Source organism: Bombus impatiens, unplaced genomic scaffold (assembly GCF_000188095.3).
Source record: "Bombus impatiens unplaced genomic scaffold, BIMP_2.2 scf_0478, whole genome shotgun sequence".
Classification (NCBI taxonomy): Eukaryota; Metazoa; Arthropoda; class Insecta; order Hymenoptera; family Apidae; genus Bombus; species Bombus impatiens.
The window spans coordinates 1,636,445-1,655,099 of record NT_176897.1 but is presented as its reverse complement, the minus strand read 5'-3'; the positions used below and the strand labels follow the sequence as shown (position 1 = coordinate 1,655,099).

The following is an 18,655-nucleotide window of genomic DNA, read 5'->3' as shown; positions in this document are numbered from 1 at the left end:
CCCGATTTCATAATAGCAGCGCTGTAATAATAACAAAAACAATAAAAAAGAATAATAGAAACGAGATAAAGCTAGAGACTATTGTTCATTGTGGTACATAAAAATTTCTACCTTAAGTCCATAGGTCACCGATGTTCTACAATAAATTTTCCGTTTACGTTGTTCGACGAGTTTCCTGTGTACGTGCATATGCGCTTAGGTATGTATAACGCTTAGTAAACGATGACATAAATCATCGATGGCACACACAGCTTGAATAAAATATCGCGTTACAGTGACGCGGTACGAAATGCGTTAAGGAGTTAACGAGTAATATGTTGATATAAGAACATATGGTTTTCGTTTATTCGAGTAGCACGGCAATAGAACCAGAATCTTAGTAGCGACACGCGGATTCGTATTTTCATTTGTACGCTCTTCGAAGTTAATTTAAACGAAAGATTTTAGATATCAGAAGTAGCGCGTCTACTAGTTACTAAGTTGCAGTCGTTACTTCATTTTTGTTCTTATTACTTCCGGGCAATTTCACCTCTCCAAAGGCGAATAATTTCATCTCTTTTTTTGCGAAGGTAGATTAATGTAGCAGGTTTTCCTTTCAATTCTAGACTTGGATAATTTTACGCCTGTTCTCCGTCTCTCTCTCCTCTTTCATTTACGAAGCAAACTACGATACTACGGATACCTATTATTGAATTTGTCCTAACGACATCCTTTCTTCGCGCCTTCCTCTCTTCTGTGTCGGTAAATATTCAGATCAAAAATGTGCAAGTATTACAAGGTGATGTTCCCTCTTTGAAATATAAAATCATAATAAATTATAACACAGACGTTCGATAAACTAGTTTCATCTTTAAACGCTATCGTGTATCGCGATCTTTCATAAGAAGCGTTGTAACAACAATAATTTATTTCGCTGTGGTCTATGTGTAACCGGTTCTGTTCACCTTTGTTCTCCCAATTGACTAATCGTTCTTTCAGGATTTGATCATTTTTTATCGATCCAATTAGCGAAAAGCGAGCAAGGTTGCTACAAGATTCGTCGCTCGTTGAGTCAGGTACGATTTGCTTCATTGGTTCCATTTTTAGGTGGTCGCAGCATGGAGAAAGAATTTTTCGAAAAACGGTTCGGAAACGAGGGTCTCGTGCCGTTTTCAAGTAGATGGGCCGACGGATTTCCAAAACGAAGAATTGGTTTCTTTTTTTTAGCGTTCGTGTTGTTGAAAAATATTACATCGCGTGACTAAATTTTGATAGGTAATTTATGCAATCGTAAATGCATTGCAATTATTTTCTGTTTGGTTTAACTGGCAGATTTTCTTCCAGTATTTGATCAAATGTATGGATCTCTTTATAAAATAACGCAATGCAGCAGGCGCTATCGAACGTACGCGTATAACGAGACGCGTATATGCTTGATTGGACATAATTCGTGGCGTAATCGATAATAAACCGACTTTCTATGCAAAGACGAGCAACTAACGTAGAACAAAACTGGTTTACGCGTACAAGACTCGTACATTTCCAAAAATGTGGATCAATTTATTGTTAGGCGCGTAACGCTGCTTCCTCTTTAACTTGTGTAATTTACATAACAAATGGCCTATTTTATAACTTAATACAGCTTGACTGTGTTGCAACGGCATATAAAATTACCATGTAGAATAATTCAGACGAGAGGAATGTATTAAATTAAATTCACGAGCTCGGGCAGAAACAACTTTATCGATACTGCTTTGGAGTAAGACCACTTTTGAAGAACGCGATGGAAGTTGAAACGTAAAAATCCAAACTATAAAAAAAAAGCAAGATAGTAAAATCGTTGCAACCGTGTAACAACGCGAAATAAATAAGCAAGCGGCGAAATGACAAAGTAAAACGTTATTACGTAAAAGACAAGGAAATCGATCGCAAAAGTTGCAATTTATCTTATTGCGCGAACATCCTTCGATCGACTACCCGATGCAATCGAATATGAAAACGCTTGGTGGAAGCTAAAAGAACAAAATTATCATAACGACCGTTCTTTTACGATACGACATTCTATATCGGCCTGTCTACCGAACTTGCGATGCCTATCGAAACTTTCACTGAACGCTAACAGTGAAAGAGGAAAAAGAAGACGTAACAGAGCACCTGTACGATTAACGATAAAAGGACGAGATCTCTCGCAAGGTAACCTTGAGAATCGTAATAAGAAAATGAGAGAAGAAAAACGCGACGGTATAAGGAAAAGGAAGGAGGAGAGGAGAAACTCGACCGCGGTGCTGACACGTTCGAGAGGCCTGGTCGCGGGACCTACATCGCGAGATAAAGCCTGTTTACCTGGAAGGGAATAATTATTATTCGAGGGGAACCAGTTCCGCGAGTATACGGCAGGAGCGTGGCTGCATCGTCTGCCGTGAAGTCGGCGTAAAATATCGTCAGATCGTGTTCCCCAGGGAGCACGGTTCGTTTCTGGCTACAAGGCCGGCTTTCGATTCAATTAGAGGTGTGCTACGGTTGGGATACGTTCGAACGCTTCCTTGTTCGTAGCTTTTTCACGCTTGTTCACGCTTGTTCAACGGAGCTTGCATATCATTTTTCCTGGATAACGTAATGGTGGTAGTAGGACGGAAAAATAGAGAAAATAGACGGATAGAGGGAATACCTTGGAACGAGGATACAAACTATTTCGACATTTGACGCAACGATAACGTCCTACCATTTATTTTGCGTACTTCGTTATCTTGTGCATTTTTTTAATGCTATTGGAATGGTATGCATAGAAGATTTATATAATATTTGACGAGCAACGTGAATATTTCGCGTAAAAATTAGGTCGAAATATAACCGTTCTGCAAAATTTGAAATTAGGGTAATATCTCGTTGCAGCTGTCTGAATTAACGTTATTAGCGAAAGTTTACGAGTGGGAAATTAAAGATTACCATTTTGAAGTCAGAAATTACAAAGTTCTAATTAAATATTGCAAATTAATACGTTTGAGAGTCGAGTTATATTTAGAAAGGCGTTTCTAAAAGCGACTACAGAACAAGATCGTACTTAATTGCAATTAAGCAAATCAACGAATGTACTATCGATGTTGCGGATTTGAATTTTAATCGATCAATTAATATTCATCGGCAAGCCGGAAGTGAAAGAGTTAAAATCTTTCTGTATCAATCGAGACTCGATGACAGAGCGTTCGTATAAGATACGTATGCCACGAATTCACGGATTGCTAATTACTTAATCCACTATTCTTCTTCCTCTCAAGCGCGTAAGATGTAAGCGAATCACTTTTTTCACAGATTAACCGATGACTATTTTATTTAGATTTTACAGCAATTTTATATCAAAAACTATCGCATTCTGCCTCGTTAATAGTACCTCCGTTTGACTCTTATAGCTCTACCGTTATAGTAATTAAAAATATCGGGTATTCTATAATTTACAGGATCCGTATCGTTAAATTTAGAACTGCGAATACTTCATGAGATCTGACGAAACAGAAGTAATACGTAACAATTCACTGAAATTTAGGATTATCTACGGACTTGGTAGGGTCGTTCCCTACGGTATATCTAAATAGGCAAATCGTACAACAAGAGCCTATACTAGCGAACACGACAAAGGAACAGAAAAAATAAGAAGCCCTTGAATGAAGGTTTTGCGCAGACCGGGCAAGTCGGTCTTTGCAGTAACGTAACGCTTACTTACGTTAGTCTCGATCCCACGCTCTTTGCATAACATGACTGACCTACCGTATCGTCGATACTTGCCAGCCGACTGACTGTGCGATCTAACGGGCGGCCTGTTGCACGCGAACCGGCCTCGAGGAAATTCGCGTGCATGTCGCCGAAAAGACCGCGACACCGCGTGCTGATTGACCTTTCCACGATATATAATCAATAAACGAGCTTTCCTCGCTGATTTCGAAGATTTGCAAAGCCGACCCATTGACACTGTATTCGTTTTCTTGGCATCGGTGTCGGAAAACGGTATTTGATTTTCTGAAACGAGGCAATTAAAGATAGTATTACAAGCTTGTGATGTACGATCGTTAAGTCGTTTAACGTGTTTGATAATACGCAACGCGAACGTTGTCAGCGAACCTTGAAGAATTGTTTAAAGAGATAGCAAATGGAACGTGCTCGAACCGGTAAAAGGTTGCTTTGGGATGACGGTGAAAAAACAATAATTTGTGTCGTACGAGCAGAGTCCGGTATAATGTACTACATTTACATTACCGCAAGCTAGATGCTGATCTAAGGTTATTTTATTTATTCGTGTTTTTCCCAACTTTTTTTTCAACGCATACGTCAAATCCGTGCGTCATTTTTCTCAGATTTCATTCGAGCAACAGCGAACGATCTGTGTTCTCGTAACGTTCATTTTCTATTTTGAGTTCCAACCATTCGATTTATCCATTAAAAGTTTACGAATTAGCAAGCCACGTTATACCTAACAAGATGTAGGATAAAATTTTTCCCTTTAATTCTCTTTTGCTATGGCGGATCGGCTATTTCTCCGCGAACTCGCCACAACATAACGCTCTCATGAGCGGCGTATTATCGTCAAGTTCACGGAATCATCGATGCAGATACGTGGTTTCGATAAACAGCAGCCACCGAAAGCCGCTTTGCATCAGGCCTTAAAAGAAACACGACGCGACGTTGTAACCTTCTCCGCGGGGCGCATCCTTCGATATGAACGGAACCGAAGAAACAGAGGAGGATAAGGCGCGACCAAGTTGTTGAACAGGAAGTCGCTTTTGCAACGTGCAAGGACAACGCGTGTGTGCGCTCGTTGTCAAGAAAGAGACGGATATTTTAAGATGCGCTTCTCCTTCCTTTTACATATGCCGCTTTTTCTTCCCTGTAAAAACTTGTTTCCGTTGAGCCGATACTCGTGGTCTTTTAAACATTTTAACGATTTTTACGACTATGCGAATTTCAAATTCTATCAACGCACGTAATATATACGGGCAATTCGGTTATAGATTTTTTATTGTTCAAATTCGTGGTTTTTGGCCGACGAGATGTAATTCCGAGTACAGTCGTTGTTAGAGTTCTATGGCGTCGGAAATGGTTAACCCTTCGCGATGCGACGAGAAAGATTATTCGACGAGCAAAAATTTCGTCTCATAAATATTTCAACTTTCCACGCTTTGCAAAAATATCGAAAGAAAAAATAAATTACGTGGACGAACAAGTCCCTTTCCACGCAGCTTTAAACCGGCTAAACGTCGAAGTGGAAAAAAGGACATCTGCAGCAATTAACTCGTACAATCGTCAATTTAAGGTAGCAATCAAATTTTCGCCAATGGACGAATAGCGAAACAATGGAATTCATAAATAAAAGTTAGCGATGCAAGCTGCGTAGCCTAATGGACTTATATTTATACTCTAAATACGTACCTGGTATGAAAAGGTCCTTCTAGTCGAACGGGCATAGGTGTTTCACGGGTGTTCGGATGTAATCCATATTTGCCCCATGGAGAATGTACGATCGACCGTTATTAATGCTGTTAGTATTTCACGGCCGAACTACGGCCCGAACTACGGCCCGAACATCCCATTTGAAATTGGTCCGTGACTTTCCCACGTGCCTTTTATCGCTCATAGGGATTGCGCTCAACAAAAAAATTGCTAATCCGTGCAGGTGTTTGATCTCTTCGTAAGGAGTCAGTTGAACTTGTGCTTTTTATACGTATCCTAGCCACGACGATCACGTAATGAAGTTTCTTCGAACGTTTGATAAAGTAGCTTTTTGTTTATCGAATAATCGAAGCCGAATTAAGTAACTGTTTGGCGATCGAATTACGCAGAATTAGGACTTAACTTACTCGATTTTCCAGGAATCAAAAAAAGGAAGAAAAAGAAAGAAAAAGAAATATGTTTCAAACTGTCTGGTTTGAAGAAAAATTCTCATTCAGAGATCACGGTCGTTGGTCGCATGAAATTTGTTTTTAAGTACGATCCCCGAGTTGAAACAATAGCGGTTAATGGATCAATTAACACGATGATTCGAAGGAACGAACGAAACTTGAATTAATTTTTACGTTTGAAATTCACGAGTAGTCGCGAAGCAAGAACGTAATAAGCGTGAGAATTTAGTTGTTATATTATAGCTGGACGTATCTCTTTCTGAAGGCTATGTCCTGCATCGTCTGACGCATCATTTTGACGATGTATCATCTGCATAAAGCGCACCGTGCGAAATCGGATCTGTCCGATTTGACGCGGTCATTAATCGACGGTAATAATTTATCCGTGACAGATGCGTCAAAACGACGAATGAAAAAGGGAACACGAGGGAAAGCGTGACCAGGGATTAAATTCGCGACTGCCTCCGATGAGAAATTAGCATGTAGCTATTTATTTTATTCGAGCTGTTTATTTATTTGATGGGTTTGGCCCGTTTCAAAATGTTTTCGAAAGATTTGAATATTAAACGTCGTTTATAAATGCGTGTGCATTTCGATGTATCGCGGATCGAATTTCTATACCTTTTTTAAGCTCTTTATCCGACACGTGGCAAATTCTTCATCGCGATGAAAATTATTTCGCCGTTCTTTCTCCGTCCGCTTTCACGATCGAACCAGAAACCGTCGACTGGCGCGTCGTAAAAAGGATGGCTCTATTAAAATAGAAATGACCGAAGGGAGATCTTGTTAGGCGGAAGAGATTCACCGAGGAGCGAAAGGCAGGAACATCTGGTCGCTCGCTACGGTCCACCTCTGTGTCATCGTCGCTTTGAAAATCCGCCTTTGCTCGTTTGTATACCATTCACGCCTTTCTCGTATTCGTTGTGCGCGTACCGCATTGGATTTTATAGATTACAGATTATAAATGCTGGTAAAGAAACTTGAATCACGTGTACGGCGTTTTTAACGTGTTCGTTTCTTTTCTTGGCAACAGCGTTACGCGCGACGATAGCTGATTTGGTTGTTGGAACAATAGAACAGATGACGAATAAGGGTTGAATGAAGAGAGCCGTTATTAATAGTAATTCCGTGCTTATAAAGTGGGAAAAGAACGACGGCAGAATTTTTAATGGAATTTTGAGATCAGTCGGAGATATAAGTTCGATAGAAGTACAAAGCTATGATTTGCCTAATTATAAATTTTGCCGAAAAGAATTCTATCGCAGAATCGGAATACCGTCATTAGCTTTCGACGATTTACCACACTATATTCGATGAAACTTCCATCCGTTCGACGTTACGATCGTCGTCGCGGACCAACAGATACGACGTAAATTAATAACCTAACCGTGACTTCACGCTTGCATTCATGAATTTTAATCGTTGCGCAGATTGCATTCGAAACTCGGGATTTTGTTTGACGTTCCTTTGACAAATTACCGTCCCTTCCTTCTGCATATGTTCGATACATAATACCATCGATGTATCCAGGGGAAAGCGATTTCCAATGGCTACGATTTGTCGTAAATGGGGTTTGTGAATTTATCGTTTTCGTGAATTCATAGCGCAACAAGCTAGTTCACGCCTTATTCTAACGCACGAAACACGCTTGTTTGCAGATGAACGCCCAATTGGTCGAAAACTCGAAAGAACGCGACAAAATCGACCAAGACGAATCGGTGTTTCTTTCGGCAAGCGCGATAAAATTTATTTTTTCGGTGAGCGAAGGCATGAAATCGTTTTTTTTTTCCTTTTTAGAAATTTATAGAGTGATCTTAACGTAGTTATAATATAACTTGCTCGCTATTTTCATTGAAAATTTATTAAATATACGTATATTTCGATACTTTCGATCTATGTAGTTTGCAAAATTTCTGTAAAACATTTTGCTATTTAATCTTCCGGAATTTATCGAATATCGATACATCAAACTACGAAGAAACTGTCGCTGTTGCGACATGTTCGACGACGACTGTGAACCTGGCGCTGAGGAAGCGGGCGCTTATGTCCACCGGGAACAATGCAGAGCAGCATCGCAAGCAAGCGTGTGTTCACGTATATCCGACGTAAATCGTGTTTGGTCATCGTTCGTCCATAAATAATTCCAGCCAGGGGACAATAGGTCGAACAGCTGAAAACGGCCTAAAAAGCAGCCCCGAGGCGGTTCTCGCGCGGCAACGCGCCGGTGACACGACAGACCGAACAAGTACTCGCGTGATGGCTTTCCGATAGAGTCTGCGCTGACGCGTGCAGAAAGATCGAGAATGCAGCCTGTACGTGTGCAGGGTGTCGTTTGTAAAAATAACCGATGCGAAAAGTCGAGAGGACGAATACAAAGAAGGGGGAGTGATGAAATTTGCAACCTCGTAGCGGGACGCCAGACTTTCGACGTCAAAGTATCGGACTATGAGCGGCGACTGATTCGATCTTCTTGTGGTAGTTTAATTAAACGATTCTAGTTATGGTAAATTTGGCGTATCCAAGAAGTTTTACGTATACCTAAAGACTAATTGGTATAATTGATTTCTAGGTTCTTAGTTAAAAGTGTTTGCTGAAATGAAATTTTAAGATTTCGATGAAACTAGAGCTAAATATTCTAAAATGAAAGATTCGATGCACTCAAAAGAGATTTATTATTTCGTTTTGTCTGCTTTTGACCGAAAAATTTTCGATCCAGTAAACCTGATGTCCACGGCATGCCGACGCCGATCGATTTCATCGTCGCTTTATGAATTTTTATCGTTAACGAAGAATTTCTAATTACATTAAATCGATACTCTTGTGTGCTAACTTTGTATTTATAATTTAAAATTTACGATAATACCGTATAGTGCAACATATTTAAAACATTTCACGATCATTTATTTAAAAACAGCGTCTCTTTGATATAAAAATAACTTCTGTATAAAAGTTAATCGTTAGCACAGGTAATGAAATCGCGACCACCATTCGAAACGCTGTTCTTGACGTCTAACTATCTTTTGTCAAGCATCGCGACACAGTCGCAACAAACCGTACCGAAAATCGTTCTTTGATTTAACCGTGAACGCATATTTCGTCGAACACATCGTCGCGACATTGTCAAGATTTAATAAGGTTTCACGGTGGACGACATAAAACGCTCGGAACCCCATAAAAGGAGGATCGAGTGCACATTTCGTCGATCGTTTGTAATGAGCGTAGACTTTGCGAGCAGGATAGTCACTATATGATAAAGCGATAAATTAAACGTACCAACCCCATACGTCTCGTCCTGTCCTTTTTTCAACGCGTTAACAGTCATTGTGGGGTTAATGGCGTATGAATCCTATGAATCGCAGCCCCGGTTAGCAGTCGATTTCAATAGAAACTAGTCCAGTCGGTGGGCTGTCATCGTTGTTCTTTTTACCGACTACCCGTATCGGATCAAACGGCGAACCGGCGCGGCGCGCCGCGTCTTTTCGACATGATATTCTATCAGGTGCGGTTATCGTTTTAATCGATAATAGTCTACTCCTTTATTTTTTTTTCATTAAGCAGAAACGAGTGTAACTCGTTCGCGGCCTTGTTCTCGGATCGAAAGACGAAGTAATTAATTCTCCGTAGCAGCATCCCGGCACGAATAACGGTAATCGGTGAAAGAATGCAGACAGAAAACGGAAAACTGAAAGCCAACATGTCGTTTCTGCGTTGTTTTGGCGTCGGAGCAAGTTCTTCGATCGTGAAAGACAACGAGGCACGTTGTTACATGCGTTCAAACGACAAATTGCGTTTTGTATGGTCGACGATGTACGTAGGTACTTGGAACGCTTGAAAATTTCGTCTAAAAGTGACGCAAATGCTTAAAAAAGTATACGCGTGTGTAACAGATTTGAAAGGTTGTACGCGAAACCGTTTTCGAAGGCGATTCGCGACACGCTCGATCGATGGAGAAACAGGAAAATGGGAATTTGTTAACAAATTTTCTTTGTTCTGTTATCTTTCTTAGTTCGCCCTAACGTCGCGTATTTTGAGCAAACGAAGCTACTCGTACGAACTTGAGTATAAAATTTATGTTCCTCGTCTTATTCGTCTTGAATAATATATTTTTCAGAATGAAACGTCCAAACGAAATACTTCGTTTTAAATCCACTTAACTGAAACTTAAAGTAGCCCTTGAATAATATCCCGAGTGATATAAGTTTTCCAGAACTTCGCGCAAGTCAGACCTTTATTTCGGAATTTCCTCGTTTCATTAATCTTCCAAACCACAGAGTTTGCGGGGAATAGCGTAAAATTTCCTTGAATCTCGTCGGGGTGATCTATTTAAAAGAAATTCTGCGGGCGACTAAAGCGTTTCTCCTCTGGTGCATTGTCCCCTGAAGAACTCCCTTGTCTAATGGAGACACCGGGAGGAAGAGAGATGGATAGATTCTTGGACGTCCGCCAAACGTTCCGCGGAATGTGGAAGGAAAACCTTGCCGGGGGATTTTGGGATTCCGCGAACCGAGTTTAGCGCGTTTCGAATAATTTCCAGCTGACGGCAGCTGGAAGAGGAGATGAGTAGGTTATATATAATACCGAACCAAGTTTTTCGCTCCTTTTATCATCGGTATTCATCTTCGTCTTTAAAATTCCTTTGGAACACGACATTGGGATTTGATTTAATTCGAATAAACGTTAACTTTGAGAACAACGCGCGTCTATGTTTAGAAAGAAAATAACTTTTATCCGTCCTCTTTCCGTCAAACTATTATGCAGAGAATTTCGTTACGAGTTTCCAAAGTGTCGCGAATACGCGTAATGCAGATTTCTCTAGATCCTCCAAAGAGTTTAACCTGATTCGAAATTTATTTCATAATAACTAGATTTACACGTCCCGAGAGAAAGCAAATTGCTTTTTAATTTCCAGAAGAGGACGCGTTATTCGAACGCAATTCGCATAACGAAAGGAGCGATATTTCGATATACCAGATATCCTAGGATTTCAACGACAAGACTGTGTCTACGGAGGCAGAAATCGCGGGAATATCCCAAATATCGTATAATCGCTAGTCCGCGCTTATCGAACAGTGTCGAGCGAAACGGATCGGTAGATTCGAGGTCTGATCGCAGATGAGTGCAGATTCAATAGCGTGGTTTTAAAGGTCCGTCGTTATCGGCACGAGCAATCGTGGTTCCAACACCCGGCACTTATCTCGGCCATAGTTGGCTGTGTAACATAGTCGACCACGCGAAGATGATGACGATAAAGCACCGATGCTGGGACCGCTCGTTAATTCGCGGCACGATATCACCGAAATTAGTCGAAATGTATCCAATCCGTCGTCGCAAACGGGACGGTAATAATCTCGACGAAAGAAATACGGCACGACGAAAGAATCAGGACTTTATGGATTTTGGAACGGAAGCTGAGACTAACGAGCGAACGAACGCGTGTCGAGGACAAAACGAAACGTTCTGACGAAGAAAGAGGAAAGCAACTTTTAACGCTTGTAGCTCTACATTCGGTCTATCGTAAAGCATCGGTAAATAACGAAAGAACTGGAAACTTTTTCTCTCGTTCTATTTTGCTGCGCGTGCAGCGTAAGGATAGTACCGGGAGTGAACGCGAGGCTCGTAAATTCGCGACCGCTTCTTGTCACGGTCAGCCAGCGAGTTTTGCATCGCGATCTTATCGGAGTGTGCACGGATTGTACGGTATCATCGATGTGGAAGCGTGTCTATGCATTGTGACGCGGTCAAGAGAGACCTGCTTTATCGGCCAAGACTAAACAACGTTGTCGTAAAAAATCTCGTCTCTCGTTATACGATACTTTTACGGAAAATCGGAAATTTATAATGGAAATTATCCAATATCGTGTCTAATATTGGCAAATACGTCAACTACGATACTACGATAGTATCTACTTTAAACTCTAAGATAGTCCGATTAAAAATTATCCAAAATAGGAAAAGTCTAATCCCTTGTTCAAAGATTGAATTGCCAGTCGATCGAGATACGATTAAGCTAAGTACTGTTCATAAGTCCGTCGATTATAACGAAGGAAAGCTTAATCGTAGATTCGTCGTACGCATGACGTCTGTAACGGTTTAATGGCACGTCGTTCTCGTAGAATTTGAATGCCTGGCATTCTGTCTCGTTGGGTGGTCCGTTGAATCGGATCGTTTATGAATGATTTAACGAGAGTGGGTCTCTCCAACCGAAAATCCAATCGGCATCGGTAGCCTCTAACGCGCCATTACGTCATACGACGGAATGCAAGAGGTCGACCTTGCGAACCACACAATCGTGCATTGTGAACCGTTGAATAGTCCGCGATTCTATCGCGAGGTTTCGAGTTCTTAGCGCAGTTGACGATCGCCGTTGGAAATTAAACTGATTCCCGACAGAAATTTTCACTGTGTTACTTCCAATTGCTTGCCGCGTGTATTTACTCGCTCGTAATACTCGTAATTGTTGCACGTTTTGCGACTGGAGGAACATTGGAATGTTTGAAAGACAGTGACGTGAGTAACAAAAGATTTAAGTGGATTTACGCAACCAACCTTGTTAGTTCTTAACCAACTCCGTTCTATGCGACTCCGCTTCTATAATATTACCAATTGAAATAACGAAATAACGTAGTTTTCAACTTTTAAACTCGAGATCTTCTTGACATTCTCATGAAATATTTCATCGTCGCTGAATATACAGATGTTCGTTGCGAGATCAATTTTATTCAAGAACAAATTATTCTTTTTCTTTTTCACGACGCCATTTTCGAAAGCAATTCTTTCGCGTTTCATATTTTCTTAAACTTCAGAGATAGTAATCTACAGCGTATTTAATTTTCCATCTTGGTAGAAACGAAGATGCAATCGCAACCATTAACAGCGTTTCCAACCCTTATCCTCCGTCAACTTGGCCCGTTGTGCTAATATATCGCTTTCCAAACGGCCCCGTGCAAATACATAGGATACAGTGCGCAGCCCTTAACAATGATCAACTAGGTCGAAGAAGGTCACTCGTTTGAACGACTAACAATAAAATATATCAATTGACCGGCAGCCGTTTCGGTTTCGTCAAAAATCTCCGATTGTTCCTGCGCCGAACCCGCCCCGTCGATAGAACGGAATGCCGACAATCGCACCCTTTGTCGGCCCATTATTTCATAGCCTGCGTTTCTAAACGGAAACGCGATCGATCGATCCGCTGCGTCGCTCGATGCAAGTGCGATCACGATCGACGGCGATCGAACGCGCGAGGGTTTCGCGTGTCGGATCATTAATAATGGAAGGATTCGCGTCACGCGGTTCCATCGTTAACGAAACGCTCACGATTTCGAAAGGTGGGGTGCGCGCCGTTTCTTTCGCTCTCGTTTCGTTTCAATTCCAATTGATCTTTGGCTGGTCGGGGCCAGCTTTGTGCACCGCCTCCGTTCGCCGTTGCTCCAGCCGCGGCACAAAAGATGCGTTTTCGCGCTGCACGGTGCCGCGTGCAGCTGCAGCCCCAGCTCTCGTGCATCTATCGCGAGGGAAAAGGGTTCGCGAGAGAACCGGTGCCCATTCTGTCGGCAATGGCCAATTAGCTATTCGCGTACGAGTCGCGACACAATGTGTTTTCGAGATGTACGCGAGCTCGCTCGTTTGCTCTTTCCGACGAAACTTTTACGGACTTTGAATTACAGAATGCTGCATTTACAACGGTCGTGAGATTCACAATTTCGCTGTCTATGTTTTGTCGAACGTTTTCGAAAGTATCGAAAACAACGAAAGCAAGGAAGCTCGTTACGATACCTAGCGAATATAAATTTACGTAACGCTAATTTCTCTTGCGATTATCTTCGTTTTTAATCGCTGTTTCCACTTTACGTCTAAATCGAACGCAACGTCCCACCGCTCGTCTCTCGCGTTTCTTCTTCGAGAAATTGTCTCCCTTTTGTACGCCATTTCTTTGTCGAATACCATTGAATTTGTGTCACAGACACAGGTCGCTGGCAAAAGAAGCGTCCATTCGATCGACGACACGCGCGTCGTCTTTTTCCACTCGTGTTTCTCGGTAGACGACTGGTCGAAGGACCAGTTTCCTTCCCTCTTGCAACTGGATTTTCAACGACACGACCACCAGTGTTTTTTTTCTTTTCTTTTTTTCTTTCACCGAAAGGTGTCACGCGATTTTCACAAAAGCGGCACAGCTGTCGGTCGCAAACACGCCCGTTTCGATTTTAATTAAATTCGAACGAAATGAAAAGCCGCCTTGCTATGCTCCTAATGGTCAGCCTCGCTTCCTGTATTTAGCCAGCATATAATTAAGTTTTAGAACGATAGGTTCTCCTTAAAATTGCTAGCATCCTCAGCTACCATTTTTCGCGTGGGTATTGTGTAGAACGCATCCTCGAGAGAGTAACGATAAATCGCTGCTCTTCAAACGCTATATCCCTTTTTTCTATATCTGCTTTTGTCTTCCTTTGAACGTTGCTCGGCGTACAGATCGAGCAAAGCTTTTATCCGTATCGGGAAACATCCTGGTGGAAATTACGACGTGTCACAGGTTTACAACTCGATGAAACGGCGAAATTCGCGCGCAATCGTGGCGTAGAATCTGGCGGTTGCATTTTGCAATCAACATAATGGAGGAACGACGAAGCCGCGAGATACAAGATTATTAACGTCGCGGTTGCTTCGATCGTCAGACGGTAAATTAACTTGGAGATCGCTTAAAAAACCGTCATTGGCGAGAACACGCGATAAAAGTCGAAAATGCGGATTTAACGGATCGTAAACGCATCGGCTGTGTTTTATTTTATACGCCGATGTGTTGTACCGAGGGAAGAATTGAATGCCAGTCTATGCGGCCATTAAGCGTCATTGGATATATGCTATTACGACCGATATATATGAAACGATGCTACGATGCAAGTCTTCTTTATCCTTTATCCTTTATCCTTTGGCAAGTATAAACAAGCTTCCCGATACGTAATTGGAAAAGAGGAATTATTAACGTCTTATTCGCGAAGATAGCGTGTACCGATTATTTATGACCGATAACTATGAAAATTATCGTCAAAATGTATATAGTATGCGAAATATATTAGATATATCTAACGATCGATTTACGTACCTGTCCTAATGTCGCAAATCAAATATCCGAATGTTGATTCGAACTTTAACATTTTGTAAGGAAAAGTCGAATCAAACGAAAGCGACGAACGAGACAAAACGCGATTAATTACGATCACGTTGGATGCGTGAACGCAAATCGGAATCGCATCTCGATCGCGTCGAATCTAATTAACGACGAATGAAATTCAGCGAGCGGTAAACGGACCCCTGCTAACGGATCGTTAACTGCAAGAAACGCACGAATCTCGTTGTACTGGGCCAGCAACGAATAAGAAAGGCCCTGTAACTGGAGACTCTCGAGCCAGGAAGAGCGTTTAAATCGCTGACCATAAACAGAGAGAGAAAAGTCCGAGCACCGAAGGCTCTCGCGGGAACGTTAATTACAGGGCAGCTTTCGTTTCTTCTCTCCCTTGGTCGATTTCCGTTGACAGAAACGTGTGCGAGGAAGAGGGACGAAAGACGAATTATAGTACTCCAAGTACCGTTCGAGTTCACGCTGAGTAGTTAGTTGGGATTAAATGGAAAGAATCGTGCCAAAGTATACAACGAGAGTCGGTAGAGTGACTTTTAAATTAATCGCGCGATAGAAAGTGGAACTCGGTTTGAAACGTTTAAACATCGACGCTCATTGTTTGGTTTCACGTTTTAGAGTTGAACGCTCGCTCGAGTGGATTTAACGATGGATACGTGGCCGGTTACGAGACTATTTTGGGAATCGGAAGCGAATAGAGCGATTAATTGTAAATCGACGCTCTGAAAGAGGCTTTCAAGCGAAGTTTCGTTTTCTCGATTTTTAATAAATAAAAAATAAACAATCTCGTATATATTCTCATCAAATATTCGTAGAATCTATCGATCGATGATATCGTACAATTGTAGGTTAAATCGTTATCGTAAGTTTATCTCGTAGAAAATTGATAACGATGACGATCGTAAAGAAGTAGTTACGATACTGTTTTCTAAATGAAAAATAGATCGTTCCAAACATTTCCGACATTTTCGTAAACTCATTTAGAATTCTTTATCGTTTCTATCTCACGCGTTTGATCGTCAACTATTTTTACAGACGGTACGAGAAGAGATAAGAACAGGTATTACGTAGCAAGCACTCGCTGGTAACGATCGATTCCTCTGTTCACGAATTCCTAGACAGAAGGCGGTACTTGCACACAGCGCCTCGGTCATTGTAAGCGTTTCCATCGTGTTTTCGATGGAACGCCACCATTATAGGGATCCCGTGAATGGCCCCACGACCGCACAATGGCCTGTTGTCGTTCTTGAAATTACGAGGTTCCAGCATTGCTCCGACTATGCCGTGACCGAGTTCCAAGTACGCGAACGAGCAGCCGGTTCCGAAACGGAAGTTCCTCTTTTAATCGCGCCCACGAATCTCCACGTTCCCTTCCCCGATCCGGAATAATGCTATTTCGAAGCCTCTGAAGCTGCTTCCCGATACGGAGAATCTTTTACGAGTGTGTGAACGGTCGATCGGGCGATTAGCGGATAATGGAATGTTCGTGCGAAAAAATGTCCAACTCGATCCTTCCCCCAGTCTGTCGCGAGAAGCGTAGTAGGTGGAGAGGCGTAGACTCGATTTTTAAGAAACGTAAGAATCGTTTGTGAATGTTTTGGTTAAATAAGAGCAAAGGTGGAGTTTACTCGATTAGGCGATACCCTTTTAAACAGAAGAACGCACGAAAAAGATTTAATCGTTTTGACGTCGGTTAAACCATTCGTACGAAAACTCAAAGATGCCATTTCCTTGCAGGAAGGAAAGTCGAGGCAAACCGAGGGAAATGCGATTATTCGCTCAATAGCATTTCGATTTTCGCATCGAATACGAAACGAGATACGATAATTAACGCGACCGTTTGGTCTCGTTCGCACCGGAAACGGCTGAATTACCCTGTTGCTAAATCACAAATGTTCCTCTGTGTTTCAGACACGTCCTACGAGAAGGCCTGCCGAAGGGGTAGCGCTCCGGCCACCCCTGTCCTCGGAGCTCGACCCTTGGACGTCACCCCCAACAGAATCGTGGTAAGTAGACCTCGTTGCTCCCCTTTAAGTCCCTGTAATTTCGATTCACTGTAATTTCCGATCTTTCATAATGCAACGAGCACACCTCCGTACCTTTTGTTCGCTTCCAACGATAACGAAATAACGTGCTCTGCATTTTAAAGGCCACTTTTTAACTGTTATTACTTTCGTTATGATTTAATTTTAATTTTAATTGTAATTTTAATTTTAATTTTAATATCGATCGTGGAACGAAAATATAACGAGTAACGATTTTATTACGAGTTTGCAAGCGTTTTTCAAGCACATTTGCATTTTTTTGATAGAATATAAATTACCCGATAACAAACGAAATAATACCGAGTAACGAAGAGTTAGGAATTCTTCTAGAAAAGGTGAAACGATGTTTATTCCGTGAAAAAATATCAGATATTTCAACTAAGATCTATCTTTGCACGTAACGGCATAACTATGCGAATTTCATCCTAAACAATTTCGTTTATTCGCGCGATCAATCCCGAAGAATTTTCACTTGGCCGATAGAAAGCACGTTAATTGGCGAAATATCTCGGAGTAATTATTTTATCGTGACGAGGTTGCCGGCTCGTGATCGCAATTAACGCTAAGTCTCCCTCGTTCGAGAACCGAAGAAGATCTTCGGTACGGTATCTCGTCGTAAATCCTTATCGCGACAAGTACCTATTTTCAGCGAATCTGTCAGCACCACGCCAAAATGCATTAGACTTACAGATTAGATCTGACTCCCGATCGTGGCAACTCCTTTCTGTGAAAAGAGCTTTCCGTGTATCTTGAAAGTGGATGCTTGAGAAGATTTTCGATCGTGGAAAATGCGATTTCTGGCATCTGAAAAGCTTTTAATTCGGCGTTTTAATTCACGCGTATAAACATAGTTTTCTAGGAGATACCTTTATCGATCATAATCGTCCTCGACGAAGATCTTAACGTAGACATTTATCGTAAAATCTCTCTCGCGTATTTCGAAAGATCTCTCAGATCTCTAAAGACGAATCGTTCGAGACTTATACTCGGTGCTTCCGGTTAAAATTGCGCTCATCGTGTTCCCCTCGAGAAACATTTCGTTTTCGAAGCACGAAAACTGAGTCTCGAGTTTTCCAATCACGTATCTTCGATCTTTCGAATCTCTCGATGCATCGAGTCGTTCAGTTGGAGTACCGTACACTTTTCTTTTTATCGTTACAAACAAGTTGCTTCGAACATCACGTTCATTGTGTTGCTCTCTCGTTCCTCGGATTCCGTCTAGATCGATCACACACACATACACACACACACACAAGCACGCGCGCGATATTAGAAATATTTCATTAGAATATCTATAGAAATAAACCCGACACACGATTGAAACAAACATGATTACTTTTGATTAGGAATTCAACTTAATGATACAATATGTAGGTGAACTGAACTTTCCTTGAAATTTCATCGATCGATGAATCCACTCGTTCGATAACATCACGTTCCATCGACATGGTAACGTTTAATCGTGGCACACGTCTCGGTAATTTCGTCCCTCGTTTCTCCGTGGACGAGGCCACTCTTTCTCCGCGTCACCTTTGCCCTTCGCTTCAATTTCGTTGCGTAAACCGACACGCTGCCTCGTCGAGATGGTGGATGCAAGCAAAAGCAGACGA

General features: G+C 41.7%; 1 protein-coding gene across 21 annotated transcripts in view; it reads left to right on the top strand.

The window, feature by feature from the left end:
- Positions 1-18,655, top strand: part of LOC100743674 (probable Ras GTPase-activating protein) — a 261,958-nt gene that overhangs the window by 219,594 nt on the left and 23,709 nt on the right. For all 21 annotated transcript variants that reach the window (XM_024368772.2, XM_024368778.2, XM_024368777.2 and 18 more), the window contains one exon: positions 16,912-17,006. In XM_024368772.2, coding sequence (XP_024224540.1) covers positions 16,912-17,006 — 95 coding nt within the window. The remainder of the gene's footprint in view (positions 1-16,911; positions 17,007-18,655) is intronic.